The sequence below is a fragment of the Amblyomma maculatum genome, unplaced genomic scaffold (genome assembly GCF_055883805.1).
Source record: "Amblyomma maculatum isolate TAMU_Amacu unplaced genomic scaffold, ASM5588380v1 scaffold_27, whole genome shotgun sequence".
NCBI classification, from domain to species: domain Eukaryota; kingdom Metazoa; phylum Arthropoda; class Arachnida; order Ixodida; family Ixodidae; genus Amblyomma; species Amblyomma maculatum.
Window position 1 is genome coordinate 2,125,357 of NW_028146752.1, and position 15,888 is coordinate 2,141,244.

At 48.4% G+C, this 15,888-nt stretch overlaps 1 protein-coding gene across 1 annotated transcript in view; it reads right to left on the reverse strand.

The window, feature by feature from the left end:
* The window catches only part of LOC146170941 (uncharacterized), a 214,072-nt gene that overhangs the window by 79,129 nt on the left and 119,055 nt on the right, over window positions 1–15,888 (reverse strand). The window contains exon 4 of the mRNA XM_084586700.1: window positions 158–507. Within this exon, the coding sequence (XP_084442826.1) occupies window positions 158–507 (350 nt within the window). The remainder of the gene's footprint in view (window positions 1–157; window positions 508–15,888) is intronic.

Genomic DNA, 15,888 nt, shown 5'->3' on the forward strand with positions numbered 1-15,888 from the left:
TATTAAGTCTAATGTGCTCCGAGACACACATCCAGAAAAGCTCACTTGACGTCTAACGCTTGTCGTTTACCTTTGCATGTCCGTCTTTTTGATCAGTCAGCAATAATGAATTTTTCAAGACGCGTGGCTTCGCGGCACAGCATATATACTGACCCACCTGCGCAAGCGACACTGCCTGCTCGCTCTCTGCTGCTCGGTGTCCACGGCAGCAGACGCGACGGAGAGCACAGCGGGCAGCGAGGACTGCGATATGTCCAAATTGAAGCCGTACGAGTCGTTGGCCAGCTGCTCGCCCAGCTTAGAGGCCCAGTCCAGGGTGACGCTGGGCGCCATCGTGGCAGGAGCTGCCGCCGGCTCGCCTCCCTCTGAGTGCACGTGGGGCGAAGACGTGACCGTCAGGGACATGTCCGCTGGAATACGTCCCGCACTGACTAGAGCCGGGGCGCTCGAGCGCCTTCCTGTGTGCACAGACGCTGCCGGTGCGCCAAGGGCATCCAGGGAGATGACCTGGGGGTGCCAATGGGGCATCCGCATATGATTCTTGTATTGCATTTTCTATAATAGACTGGCAGCTGAGGTGGTGTCTAAAAAAATAGCTTAGTTAAACCGCTATAACAAAGGAGCAAAGAGGCAAAAAGAAACACTTACTATAGGCAGCTTAACGTCTACTATCCTATTAAGCTATGCCCGACGCCGCAGCGAACAGGTTTGGGCAATTTCGGGTACTTTACGCCGCAATATATGCATAGGCACTTTGCGCACCGCTTGCATCGAAACGCTGCCATTGCGGTCGGTATGAAATGTGGGTCGCCCGGAGAAGCATCCTAATTATTACTAGGCGGAGTAAAAGGTGCCTGCCTTATTACAGCCATTTTTTATCCTCCTCTAGCTACAGGAGTGTAGCATTAATCCAATACATACAATATTGTTTTACCAATCGTTTTGTAACTGGTGCAGGTGAACAAAGTGGTCATATTGCGTACTTTTATCACGGGTGTAATGCGTTTTGAAATTAATTTCAGCTACGACCACATGCATACGAATAGCGCCCACGCATGGCATAGCACTCTGCAGTTGTGGTAACCAAGGCGGAATTTGGACGGAGATAATTCGAAAAGTTGGCGGTGCGATGTGTGTGCAAGTGTAAGATTGCTGGGTGCTGAAATTTAAACCACTGTGCTCCACTACACTTGCCCGCCACGGTTATTCATGCTTGAGCAACAGGGCAACAGGGCAGAGACGAGTTTAAGGAGGTACACAACGACTGCGCTGTCGTTGTGTTCAGCGCGGTGCGTTCGGCACAGTCGTTGTGTACCTCCTTCCACTCGTCCTTTTGGGCTGTTGCTTAAACACGGATGATCATCAACTAGCCCAAACCTCCGTTCTACGATTATTCAGTTGTCAAGACGCTCGGATATGTGATTGAAGGCTTCGAAGCCCACCACGACGCGTGCGTTGCGATGGATGTAAAACGCAAAGGCGACGTTGTGCTGAGCATTGTCTGCGTACGGTAAAGATAATGTAAATTCTAAATTGCCTTATAGGAACGAAAAGTGGCTGTATCTGTCAGACTTGCGAGCACACCTGAACCGCGGCGTAGTATAAGGAAATATTGGGAGTGAAGGTAATAAGAGAGGGGGCAAGACATGCCACGGTGTGGGGCTGACCCACTGAGCATATTTAACGCACGCTGACAGCCCATAACACACGGGCGACTCTCAGCTTAGCCTCCATCGAAACACAGCCGCTGGTGGTCGATTACGAACCCGGGTACTCTGGTACAGTATCCAGGTGTCTTAACTACTGACCCATCACGGCGAGGCCGTAGAAAAGATCTCCAGGATATCTAAATTCTTATACGGTCCTTGAAAATGCCACATCGTTATCTCCTTTTCTTTTATTTCCACATTCCTTACTTGCCTTAAGGTGAGTTTGCACTCCGAGAAGTACAAGTTGTGAAGCCCCACAACCGCTTTTAGTGTTTCAAACCGCGCGCACTTTTTCCTGTTTGTGTTGGTGTTAGCCCGGGCAGCGCGAGTATGCATGAGCGAGCTTCCTGGAGCGGGGGCGGCATGTTATCGGCGCCAGCATGGCCAAAGAGAAAGGGATGGCATGGCTCGTGGCTTTTTCGCCGTGCGGCAAGTCAGCGATGGGCTGCCAGGCAGCGTCCCTGGCTGGCGGGATGTACACGGACGACGGAGAGGGGTCCTGCCAGATGAAGACTGAAGCGGTGCCTACAAGAATGCCTTAGGGGTATTAGCACGTGTGCTGCCACGCGAGAAGCAATGCTTTTGTACCATCGTCAACGCTTTGGCCCTATTACTCGCCCTATTCGCGCCGCAGTGTGTTTTGTGTTGCCGCGGTGAAGCCCTGACCCATGTTCCGTTTTATTCTGCATAGTCTGTTGTCGCGCACTTCGACGGCATGTTTTAAATGCAGTTTCGTCCAATGCTGTTTCTTTTTTATTTAATACTTTTCTGTTGATCCAGAATAAACCGGTGTTTTTAAGAAAGACTTTGTTTTTCACTCGTCGGGCGAGACCATGGCTTGCGTACCCGTATTTGCGGACCGCTAAGATCGCCAGCATTGAAGACATTGATCATTTTCGTACTGCCATAGCCAACATTGTATATGTATACTACTGACTTGTCTGCGTTATTTTCTATTTGTTGTTATCACGTTTTGCACCCTCCACTCCCCTCTGTAATGCCTCTGGCCTTGAGGGTAAAAGAAATACATAAATAAATATTGTTCTTTATCCGTTCAGACAACTGAGTTTTATTGAACCAACTTTATGTTCATTTTAGATAAACCTTATTATATAACCATAAACTCTTTCAACCGTGGTTGCACGTCAGCCTTAGGAAAATAAGATAGCGCGCTCTTGACACACGGACAAAGAACGAAACGACAACACAGCATCGTGTTGTCGTTTCTTTTTTTTTTTCGTGTGTCAACAGTAATCTGTTTCGTTTTCCTTTGATGAACTAGCCCGTTTTCCACCCTCGCAAGCATGACGACTGCGCCGAAGCGTTGACGCACTGAAACCTTCTGGCCCCACAGCTTGTACTAGTCTCTCAATGCCAAACCTCCAAAGCCATGCCAAACGATGCTTGGCACATCTTTATTAGTATAAGCGGAGGTAAACTTGCCGCGATGGATCAGTGGTAAAGGTACTCGGAGGACAAGGAGGTAAACTTAAAGAAGAGGTCGTAGGCGCGGGGTGGGTTGACGTTCCCGTCCCCGCGGTGGGCTACTCTTCTAGGCCGGACACCAGGCGGCCGACCGACAATGTCGTTCGGCGACCTCTTCGGCCCGCTTCGTGACTCGGAGTTGAACCTCCGGGTCGGAGCTGAGCAGCGCGGCCTCCCACTGAGATTGGGTAGAGAGCTGCAGACTCTGTGGCGGATTGTCTTGATTACATGAGTATAGGATGTGTGGTGTGTCTGCCTTTTGATGTCTACAGAGAGGACAGACAGGGCTGAACTGCTCTGGGAACCATATGGAGTACATGTACGGATTAAAGAAAGTGTCTGTTTGAAGCTGCCGCCAGGTGACTTGTTGTGTTTTACTTAGAGATCGATGTGGTTCTGGGAAGATTTGTCTTTCTTTCTTAAGGTGGGTAGTAATTTCTTTGTAGGTTGTCATCCACTCCCTGGCCGACCTGAGCTCAGGGCAGCGCACCGCCCGGTTAACTACGAATCCTCGGTGAAATTGGTGCGCTGCCTCGTTCCCAGGATGGTCCGAATGGGCAGGGACCCAGATCAATGTGATAAGGCGGGTATGGGAGATTGTTTGTAAGATTTTGATGGCTGCGAAGTGGGCCCTTCCTTTTGCAAAATTTCGAATTGCGGTTTTAGAGTCGCTAAGGATGTATTTGGCAGTGGTGGAGGTAATGGCTAAAGCTATGGCAGCTTCTTCGGCCTCCTCCGGAAATTTTGTTTTATTGATTGTCGCCTATGCGAGGGGAGAACCTCGATGATCGACAACTGCCAGGGAAAAGGCATCTCTGTCCGCATGTTCTGCCACGTCCACGTACGCCGTGTCTTTCTGTATTGAAAATCTTTCGTGTAATTTTTGTGCGCTAGCCCTTCTTCTGTCCGTATCGTATTCTGGATGCATGTTTTTAGGCAGAGGATGGACTATTTTTTGCTCGTGCACGTGTCTTGGAATTGGCAAAGTGTGGGCCCGGGTCCCTTCATATTGTATTCCTGCTTTTTTTAGGATGAAACGTCCCGTTTCAGTGCTTGATAGTCGTTCGTATTGTGCTGTGAGGTGTGCTTCCATCATTTCCGCTAAGGTGTTATGAATTCCTAACTTTAGTAGGTTAAGCGCAATTTTATAGGACTGCCTAATTAGTGAATCCAGGTCGTCTCTTTCTCTAACTCTTTCTCTAACTCGGTGTATGATGTAGAGTAGGTAACTCTGCTAGGAACGAAGGCTTCTACTAGTTTCCTGGTCTCAGCTTCTTTAACTCCTCCACACCTATTCGCGATTCGTCTGAGGAGGAGGGAAATTTGGTTGACGGTGTTTTTCAGTTTCTTGATTAGTGTGTCGTTTTTTTGGTTTGACTGTATGAGCATTCCCAAGGTTCTTAGTGTTTTCACTTCTTGGATGGCTGCACCTTAAGCGTAGATTTTGATCGAAGGCGCTTTATTCTTTCTTTGACGCTTTGGGTGTAGAATGAGTAATTCAGATTTCTGGGGGGAACACGCGAGTCCCGCGGCTTGCGCCTCCTCTACGACTACGTCTACCGCTTGTTGTAGCGTATCTTGTATCGTGCCAATACTCCCCTTGGTGGTCCAAAGGGTGTTCTATGTCTGGGATTCTTGCGAGTTCGTGTGCCATTTTGATTAGGGTTATATTGAATAAAAAGGGGGAGACGACCGATCCTTGCGGAGTTTCTCTATCTCCTAAAGTGAAGGTGTCGGATTTGATAGTGCCAATTTGAATTTTAGCTGTCCTATCGGAGAGAAAGTCCTTGATGTAGGTAAACGTTCTAGCGCCTACATTCAGCAGTGAAAGAGATTCTAGGATTGCTTTGTGTTTAACGTTATCAAAGGCTTTGGTTAAATCTAGGGCTAGGATTGCCCTGGTACTCCTTTCTTGCTCATGAGATAGGACTTCGTTTGCTAGTCTTAGCATCGTATCCTGTGTTGATAAATGTGGTCTAAAGCCGACCATAGTGTTTGGATATAAATTCTCTTCTTGCATGTGGGACTGGAGTCTGTCTAGTATGACGTGCTCTATCAGTTTTCCTATGCAAGAAGTAAGCGAAATAGGTCTGAGGTTTTCGAGCGCGAGCTTTTTGCCAGGTTTTGGGATGAAATTAACGATGGCATGTTTCCAAGACGCTGGGAGTTTTCCCTCCCTCCCACACTCGTTCGCAAAGTCCGCGAGGGCTGTGATAGAAGCGTCGTCTAGATTTCTGAGTATCTTATTGTTAATGCCGTCCTCTCCTGGGGCGGATGTTGTACGTACCTTAAAAGATGGCTGCTGTTATTTCCGCCATTGTTATGTCAGCATCCAGGATGGAGTTAGGCTCTCCTTTATAGTCGGGCAGGGACTTCGTCTCACGGGTTGTGCAGAAGTATTTCTGCTGTAGCGTGTCTATAATATCTTGATCCGTGCCTGGGTCTATGTTTAAAATTTTGGCGATTTCCTTTTAAGTGGTAGCTTTGTTGGATTCCGGATCAAGGAGATGCCGCAGAAGATTCCGCGTCTCCCTCGTGCCTAGATTGCCATTCACATTTTCACAGATATGGTTCCACTGCTGTCTCGCTAGTTGTGCGGTGTGGTGTTGAATTTCTTTCTTGAGTGTGACGATCCTGTTTCTAAGCTTTTTGTTATATTTTTGCTTAAGCCATCTTTTTTCTAGGCTCTGCCTTGCCTCCCACATGTGCATAAGTCGGCTGTCAACCGTATTTACGCCTAAGTCATGTACTAGTTCCTTAGTGGCCTTTCCCACATCCGACAGGAGGGTCTGTGTCCAGTGTTCTAAGTCTATGATTGGTTCGTTATTTTGGTCGCGGATAGTTCTAAGTTTGTCCCAGTCGGTGAGTTTGTTTTTTCTGGGTTGGGGTTTGAGATTGGCAATGGTGATTTTACACATTATGATATAATGGTCACTTCCCAGATTTTGTCTGGTGTTGCTCCAGCTTAAGTTTGGGAGATTTTTGCCTATCGTTAGGACCGGGCACGTGTCCCTGGTCACGCTGTTGCCTATCTTAGTAGGTTGCATGGGGTCCATGCATTAGGTGAGCCCTCTTTGCTGGATAAAATCCATTAGGGCCGTTCCTTTCCTGGATATGGTTGCGTGTCCCCATTGCACGTGTTGAGCGTTGAAGTCGCCCACAATTAGGGTTGGGTTTTGGTCTGCGATTTGGAGGGTTTTGAGTATAGCGGCTTTCGCTGGTCTAGCCGGTGCCCTGGGGTGGCTGTATGCGTTTAGTACGAAAAGAGAAGAGGAGTTTCTTCTGCCAGGCAGAATTTCAATTATTATACAATCGAGCCCTACGTTTTCAATCTCGTGGTTAACCACGGTAAGATTTCTATGTACCAACGTAGTGGTTAAAGGCTGTTCTTTGATGTGACATGGCAGAACCGCCCGGTACCCTGGCAGTTTTAGTCGATACATTCTGGGTTCTTGAATCACTATAACGTCAGGTTTTCCGGATTGCGATTGAACGTGTAACTGCAGGTTTGTTTTTTTGTTGCGCATAGACCTGCAGTTCCACTGCCAAATTGTTACGGTTTTAGGATTGGCCATTTTGCTGGGATAGATCGATTCCTGCAAAAATTTCCTGCAAAACGGTGTCAATTACTCCGAACTTGTGATTTACATCCTGTACGTGTTGTTCGAGTCTTTGTGTTAAATTATCAACTCTTTGGGTTAGACTATCGAGTTTCTGGCTGTGCTCCTCTACTTTTTGTTCGAGTTTTGGGACTCTATCCTCCACTGAGGTATTTCTTACGTCAGCTGCTACTGCTCGTTTTTTGCGAGGTGTTTCTTCCTTGCTAACTACGCTTACTGGGGTTTCGACTGAGGCGGTCACAGTGGTTTCCATTTCTGTGACTTCCGGCAATGGGAATGGTTTCGGGTGGGTCCTTAGATATGGCGGGTGCTTTTAGTTTACTATTTTCCTCCTTCAAGTGTTTGATTCGATCCGTGAGAATTTGAATGTGGTGGAGTGCCTGTTCTAGCATAGACTGTAATGTCTGCAGCTCCATCCCCTTCCCATGAGAGGCCACTCCTGCCCAGCTCATCTGTTTTGGCCCGGGGCTCTGAGTCTGGCAGCTAGTGCTGGCGCCTCCTCCATTGCCGCTGTTTCCGTTTCGTCCGCCGCTGCTGCTCCGTCCGCTACGGCTGCTGCTGCGTCCGCTGTCCAAGGACGGGAAGGAGCTCGAGTGGTCCTTCCTTTCGGTGGATGTTGGGTCGTCACATGTCCGTGATTTGGGTCTTGATTTGCGCTCCGACATTTTGGTTTGGTGTCGTTGAAATCGCTTCTTGCAGCTGTTCTCGCCTGTGCGGTGCCCTCCTCCGCAGATAATGCAGACCGGGTCGCAGACTTCCTTCAGGTGTTGGTTGCCGCAGTACGGGCACCGTTGTTGCGGTGGCTCCGGACATACGTCTCTTCTGTGGTCGACTCTTCTGCAGTTTGTGCACGCCTCTACTTTTGGAATGAAGGGGTAAACTGGGTACAGGACTCCGAAGTAGACGATGCTATCTGGGAGTTCGTCCGCGTCGAAATGAAGAAGCACCATGAAGATGTTCTTCTTATGGTGCGTGCTTGAACGATGTGAGGGTTTCTTTTTCAGAATTAGGTCATCATTTCTTGGTGCGTTTCGCCATCGTAAGCCCTATAGATAATGCCCTGCAGGGCCCTGTCCGGAGGGGCGTTGTACGACGTCATAACAATGTCTTTGCCTTCTATTTTGATTTGCTTGACTGCGACGTAGCGTAGTGCGTTTGCCTGCACCGGCGTCGATATGGTGATCACATTTTTTGCAGAGTTGGTTCTAGATTGGTCGTTTTCGGCCGCAGACGCGGTGACGCCGCTCGCTGTTGCGATCGCTTGTCTGATAGATTTCTCGGTGTAGCGCGTGATGTCTACGCCACCCGTTGGTCTGTAGATGATTTTATAGTCCTTCTCCGGGAGTCGGGGTAGCGGTTTCTTGGGATGTAGCGGAGGGAGAGGTTTCGCCTTCGGTTTCTCGGACAGCTCATTTTTCTTCTGAAGTGTTAATGACTCAGCTTTGGGGTTCTTGGTGCAGTAAGAAACAATTGTCTTCCAATCTGGTGTTTCGAATTCGGCTGGGGAAGCGTTCGTCCCAACTACGGCGTATTCCATGACTGCCGTCGTGGCGTTCGCGCCGCACTAGGCCTGGCGTTCGGATAAGCAAGGGCGCCGGAGCGACGCTGGATTTAGACAGTCGGAGCTCGGTCTCCCGAGCTCCGATTTGCGTAAATAAGGTCTTGAAAGGTGCCTTGTACACTCACGGTTCTTGTCCGTGTGTCGCAGTCGACGTATCCGGGTGTTGTCCCTTGTAGCAGGTGCTCGAAACGCGGAGCCCACACGAAGCCCATGCGCCTCCGTTGGCCCCCTAGCGGACAATCCAAATTTTAGAGAAAGGAAAACTTGAAAGCCGGATTCGAATTCAAGGCACTCGGCTACTGCCGTAGTAGACGGGTTCAAATCTTACCGCGGCGGCCGCCTTTCTAAGGCGCCGAATTACAAAGGTGTCCGCTTGCTGTGCGAGCTCAGTGCACACTAATGGTCCCCAGGTCGTTGAAATTATTCCGGTGCAGACAGCCAACGGTCCTAACAAGCACGGCTGCCCAGTTGCTCTTTTTGCGAGTCCATCTCGAGATTCCAGCCGAGGCGCGCAGCGCTCCCCTATATATACTCGAGATTATATTTGGTAGTCAAGTTTGCCATGCAGCTGCTCGCGCTTTGAGCTATTGCCCACGTCAGTTGACCTCCAATCTTCACCTTTGGTGGGAACATAGTCCCGTAAAGTCGTTGAGGCTTAGGTGTTTAACCCCGACCACCAGCGACTGTGTTTCGGTGGAGGGGAGACGAAGAGGCGTTCGCGTGCTGTGCAATGTAAGCGTACTCGGAGCTAGTCAAGCGCAGCATGCATCCAAGAAATCAACAATGCATCCAAGAATCATGCAACCACAAACTGAAAGACAGCTTTTGAACCCAGACGCACCGATCACCGGTTACCTGGTTACCCTCTTATCCTCAGTGCTTGAGGCCTTGTTGAGGGCGAAAGAAAAAATAAGAGATAAGGATAAGATTGCGGTCATTCCCTACGCACATGGGATTTCTCATAGCTTAAAAATTGAAAAAGTGTAGGAATAGATTTCTTATTTTCCGCTCTGGATCGCTTATCAAGCATCTGGAAGCGCGTTACTCAAATGGGTTGTAAGCCCACAGGTTGCACCATAAATTATCGCGAACGGTTCATTTCCCTCCCACCTCCGATTACGTGCTTACACCACTCTTATTCGACCTAAAATTTATTATGCTTCGGCTAATTGGGACCCTCACCAAGCATACTTAATAAGTTACATCGAATCATTGCAGTGTCGCGCAGTTTGTTTTATCTTCTCTGATTATTCACGTCATACCAGCATCACAGCCTTGAAGAAACACGTCGATCTTTAGGATCTATGTCTCCGTCGTAAGCTTGCCAGTTTATCACTTTTTCATAAACTGTACATCACTCAACGCTTCATAATGACTTTTTTTTCTTTGCCTTATTCAATTTTTGACCGCCGCGACCATCCATTTAAAGTTAAGCGCTTGTCATGTCGCACACCAAAGTGTGCACATTCATTCATACCACTTATAACTGTCTGGAACGCTCTGCCTTCACATGTTGCCACCTCACTGATGCGGATAAATTTTGCAATCTATTGGCTGCCACTACCTCTGCTTAAACTTTTTGTGTTCATTGTTAACTTACCAGTGCACCAGGTTTGTCTTAATTTCTGTTAATGATAATTCTCGTTTTATTTTCATGCGGTTATTTGTCAAACATTGTATAACTTATATCAACGTCACTGTCTGCCGCTCTGTTCATGTTTTTTTTTTAATGTTTCTCCCCCTTTTAAGCTTCAATGTTTAATTTTGTGTTTTGTATTTCTGTAAATATTCATATGCGTTATCTGTTTTGTTGTTTCTTGTAATTGTGGTTTATTTGTTTACTTTTGATTACATGCCTGAATCCCCCCCCCCCTATGTAATACCCTCGAACTGAGGGCCTTTAGGGGTATGCTGTATAAATAAAAATAAATAAATTTCCTGGGCTCAGGACGTCGTGTATTTCATTCCCCTGTCTTGCTGCCATGAATACGTAGGCCAAACCGGCAGATGCCTGAATAAGAGATTATCTGAGCACGAATAAAATGTGACCCAACTAATCTCAGGCCGTCTGGACATTCACTGCTGGGATTGTAAATGCGCTCCTGGGTTGGGTAACACAAGCGTACTGTGCAGAAGCGATGACAAAACTACGCGAGAGATCATTGAAGCCGCAAGCATCGCGCATCATAAAGAGTGTTGTGTCAGCACCCCCTGCATCAGCGCTGTGTCTGTCCCATTCTCTTGTCTAGGCTTCGTACCGTTGCGCTGCACCACTGTGAAGAACTCTGCATAGCCCCTTATAGATAAAGAATTGTGGTTGTTATCTGGAGATGGATGATCTTAGCTCTCCTGTATGATTTCTGGCGACGGTGACTGTTTATCAGACACTGGTGCTCACATTTTCTTGATGCTAATGTATATTTACCCAAGTGTCTGAAAAATAAAGCTTCCGTTGTAAGTCAGCGCTGTGTGTGTCTCGTCTTCACTTCTTGCCTCTGTGGAGCTTGCGCTGTTCTGCCTCGCGATGTCAGTGCACTTAAAGATCCCCAGGTGGCCCAAATTACTCTTAGGCCCTCTAGTATAACTCCTCCTTATCCCTTTCCACTTTCACTCCCACCGTCCTCTCCTCCCTTATGGCGCGGTTCCGGTGTGCACAGAAAATGTGATGGATTGCGCGCTTTAATTTCCTGTGAACCAATTAACTTCCAACTTGCCGTTGAAGCCATTTTAGAGATCAGGAGCACCGCCTAGTGAAACTCACTTCAAAATGGTCGCCTTCCGCCAGACGCTTCCGACGTCTTTAACCAAGCTCTGTGGTCTTAAGTATATCTGACGATGGCAGAAGTGAAATACAGAACGCTGCATAATCCTATGCGGCCACGAAGAGGAAGTCTCGAAGAGGAGAGGTCTCCCCAAGTGCCTGTACAGCCACCTGCTAAATATAGACATCATGAACTGACGACGGAATGCAGTGACAGGCTCGATTACAAATGGCAGAACGCGCTTCAAGCTTCTGCTGCCTCGACCTTCAGCGTAAGGTGGTTCTCTGCACGCGTGTGTGGCACTGCAGAGCCATCTGTGGGTACTGCGCGGAAGCCTGAGAGTGAAGCCGTATCACAAGAGGTCGTTCGGTGCACGGATCTACTCAAGAGCTAGATAACATCACGAGCGTGTCGTCAGTTGTTAGGTAAGGCATGCGTCGGATTTTCTTGTGCGACAAATGTATATTTCATGATGTACGTCGAGCGCCATCCGTGTATAATGTCCCTTCTTGTGGACGCATCTTTTGTACTTGCTCATATTCCCATTTTGTTACATTTCAAGGTGCACCAAATGGCCCAGGAGTTGCTCTTTGGCATTCCCACACGCGCCGTACGGAGTGCACTAGCACCAGACGAAGGCAGGCACGTCCTCATAGTCTGATCAGCCCGCTGTAGGATATATGGATGCATAATGCATTCTATTTAAATCTCATATTTACACGTTTGACGGCAAGTATTTTCTAAACGCATATACACTAGTTTACAGAAAAGCTGAATCTCTGTCACGTGTCTCGACGGATGGTTAACAGTGATGTAAAGGAAAGTAGGAAGTTGAGAGAGAAAGAAGAGAGAAAAGGAGGTGCCCTAATACTCGGCTCTGGAATAACTTGCACTATATGGGGAACTTTGACGCGCACTGACTTCGCTCAGCACACGGTCGACTTTGCATTTTTGCCTCCACCGAAAAGTGGCCGCACCGGCCGAATTAGTGCTCGCGTACTCTGGTTCAGGAGCCGAGCATCTGAATTTTCTCGATACATAAACGCCGGTCGACGGAGCCTAAACGCTAACGGGTTATCATATCTAGTTAAGCAGCGCAACGGCACAAGGCCGGAGGAAGAAAGGGACAAACACAGCGCTGATTGAAAGATGCATTTGCAAGATCCAGGCTGTCTTTCTAGTGTAAAGAAGACAAAGAACAAACAACGCTGCGGCATCGCCATCACCATCGCTTGCCTTCGGCGCCCATCTCTCTCGCGCTGTAGCCCTGTGGCGGGTAATTCGATCCTGCAGCGCCCGATTTACTGCCAGCGCTAGACGTTCGCACCAACTATTAAATCTACATTTCACTTGGTGGAGGTCAGTCTGAGGTTCCCTGTACCCAATCGCCCTGGAACTTCGCAGCAGAACGTTGACTACCCCAATCTCGGAGCCTACTTCATTGCACCTACCTCCGCCAGTCACCTGCACAGGTGCACTTCGTCAACGGGACCCCGCTACCTTCAGTGGAAGCAGCGATGACGATGTCGCCGATTTTCTGTCCACTTACGAACGGGTCAGCCGTCACAATAACTGGGACGACGATCGTAAGCTCAATAATGTCATCTTTCACTTGAGCGACGTCGCTAATCTGTGGTTTCAAAACCACGGGTCGGACTTTACCACCTGGGCGAATTTCAAGACCAAATTTTCTGATGTCTTTGGCCGCCCCTCCGTCCGAAAACTCCGCGCGGAACAGCGTCTTCGGTCGCGACTGCAGCTGCCCAGTGAAGCGTTCACCAGTTACATTGAGGACATTGTTGATTTGTGTCGCCGCGTTGACACGACCATAACCGGGGCCGTTGAGATACATCATGTCCTCACAGGAATTGCAGCAGGACTTTTTGACGGGTAAGTTGGTACATGATCTCGATTCTTATAGCGCTCACGAAACACCACAGGAAGAAAGACACAAAAGGACAGAAGCGCAACTTCCAACTTTAATGAGCAGAAAAGGAACCCAGGCACTCTTTTATAATCTCTGGTCAGCATGAATGTGCGATAACCCCCCCCACTAAATCAGAAGCAGAGCATTTGGAAGGCTATGGGGAAGTTGGGTTTCAAAATGAAGTGGGGATCACAATAGGGAATTTCTTAGACCTGTTACTGTTCTATCTGAATTCCACAGCTGTTTATTTCCAAGACAAATTTTTCGTGCAGAGGCAAGGCATCTGCATTGGATCGTCAGTCGTCAGTCAGGCGACTAGAAGCTTGTTTGTGCAACTCGGCAGTCTCTCGAATATTTAGATATGTAGATGACTATCTTGTGCTTCTTAATGTACCTGCCCATAGTGACGCTGATACTTTTATCGCCCAGGCCCCGAGTTCATTTAATTCTATCTCGACTGGATTGAAATTTACGCATGAATTAGTAGATAATGGTTGCCTTCAATTTCAGGACCTGAAACTTTTCTTCTCCAACACACACGTGTGTTGGATGTATCAGCCTCGCTCAAAGAAGACTCTTTTAGCTTATGATAGCTCCCACTCAAAGATAGTAAAGCGTGGCATAGTTTCACTTTGCCTAAGATCTGCCCTAGATAAATCTTGCCCGCACAAGATGGATGAAAGCTTCCAGTATCAGACTGGAAGAATTCTTTCTGCAGGCTACCCTGTGCATATGGTCACCAGCGTGTCCGAAAGTCTTCTTCAAAGGATCAAGAAGCCAGGCAACAAACGAGAGGCCGAAAAGAAACCTGTGCAGGTTATTCCCTATCTGCATGGTCTCTCGCACAATTTGAAAAAAGCGGCAGCCAGGCATGGTGCGCAGCTAATCTTTTCAGCTCCCTGCAAGCTGTCAAGCATTTGCCCGATGGTGTCAGGAAAGCGTTTCAACGAGGCCTTTACTGTAAAGCATCAAAACATGTTCACCCAGTGCACCGGCAAGGTGGTGTACGAGATTCCGTTGACCTGTGGCAAGGTTTATGTGGGACAGACGGGGAAATGTTTCAATGAGCGGGCTCGAAGGCACAATGTGACTATAAAGAACAAGACAGGAGGTAACCTTGCTATACATTGTAGCCGCTGTGAAAATTGCCGTCCCAAGTTTCAGGAAACCAAGTTTCAAGCCACGGCACAGGACAAGACAGAAAGAGAAGTTATTGAGGCTTTTTACGTTCATCAAAGAAAAGACAAGTGCGTTAGCACGCCCTCTATACTCCTTTCTAAAGACGAACTCTCCTTTTTGGAAGGATATGTGTGGTTTTTTCACCGTTTTCTTCTTTTTTAATGATTTTAGGCGCCTTTTACACGCTGCCATCCACCGTTTGAGTTTTATGCTTTTATCTTTGACTTCTCTCTCTCATGTCATCTTCGGATTTTTTTATCTCTTGTGGTTGCTCGCCTTTATCATTTTCTTGTTTCTTGTCTTTATCTATGAGACCTGCCTTTCACCCATGTGTTTTGTCATGATTGAACTGTTTCAATCCTGCCTAGTGTTACTGTTTTTTTTCTGATTTAGTGTGGGGGATATCGTACATTCATGCAGACCAGAGATTATAAAAGAGTGCCTGGGTTCCTTTTCTGCCCATTAAAGTTGGAAGTGGCGCTTCTGTCCTTTTGTGCCTTTCCTCCTGTGGTGTTTCGTCAGCGCTATAAGAATCAAGAACACAGGAATTGATGACGGCGCTTTCAACATGCTTATCGCCAAAGGCCCCAATACGGTCAAGGAAATCTACGGCCTTTGTCAAAGCTACGACGAACTCCGCAAGGAGCGTGTTTTGATTCGCCAGCCTCATGTATCACTCGCTGGACTAGCCGCGGAGAGGGAGTCATCTAGCCTCTTAGAAGACATCAAGGATTTTGTACGTCAGGAGGTCGCGCGACAACTGTCCCTGCAGCCATATGTTAAGGAGTCGTCACCAACTGGTCTTGTTCCGGATCTTCGCCGTGCATCCCAGCAACATGTATCTAAAGTCGTCCCTAATCCTGCTCTTCTATCAGCTCCGGTCGCACCCTCAATGCCGTTCCCCACGCCCACAATTTCATCATCCGGCGTTACGCCACTGAGCTATGCACCAGCATTCGCGCCGGATCCTCCTCAGGTATTGCGTCGCACGTATGCCGAAATTACTTCACCTCCTCCTGAGCCAGCATATGCCTATGCTTCGCCCCCTATCCGTTCGGCACCAACAGCTTTTGCTCCCTCCTTGCGTCAGACACCATCTCCATGGCGAACTTAAGACAACAGGCCTATTTGTTACCACTGCGGAATCCCTGGGCACACAACACGCTACTGCCGGCGCCGAATGAATATGGCCTTTGCTGCACAGCCTGAGCCACCTCACTTGGCCCCCCAGTTCCCCGTCCCATCGGGTCCTACAACAGCACCCCCTGATCCTCCAGACGTCCTGCCTCGTCGTTCGCCATCACCACGTCGCCACTCCATTTCACCAATGCGCCGACCGACCCGCTACTCAGCCGGAAAACTAGCTGCCGCAGTTCGCGAGGCACGAGCTGCGTATTCGACAGAATTTCAAAGTCCTCGTCTTAATCCCGCGAATGTTACTGCTGTCATCGCTGAAGGTGTTCATACTCTTGCGCTCGTCGACACCGGTGCCGCTGTATCTGTTATCAGCCAAAAACTCTGCCGCTCGCTCCGAAAGGTGACTACACTATCGATTCGTACCGCATCCGCTCACAGTATACAGCCGACAGCTGTCTGCACTGCTCGCGTCGTCATTGCTGCAGCCTTGTACATCATCGAATTCGTC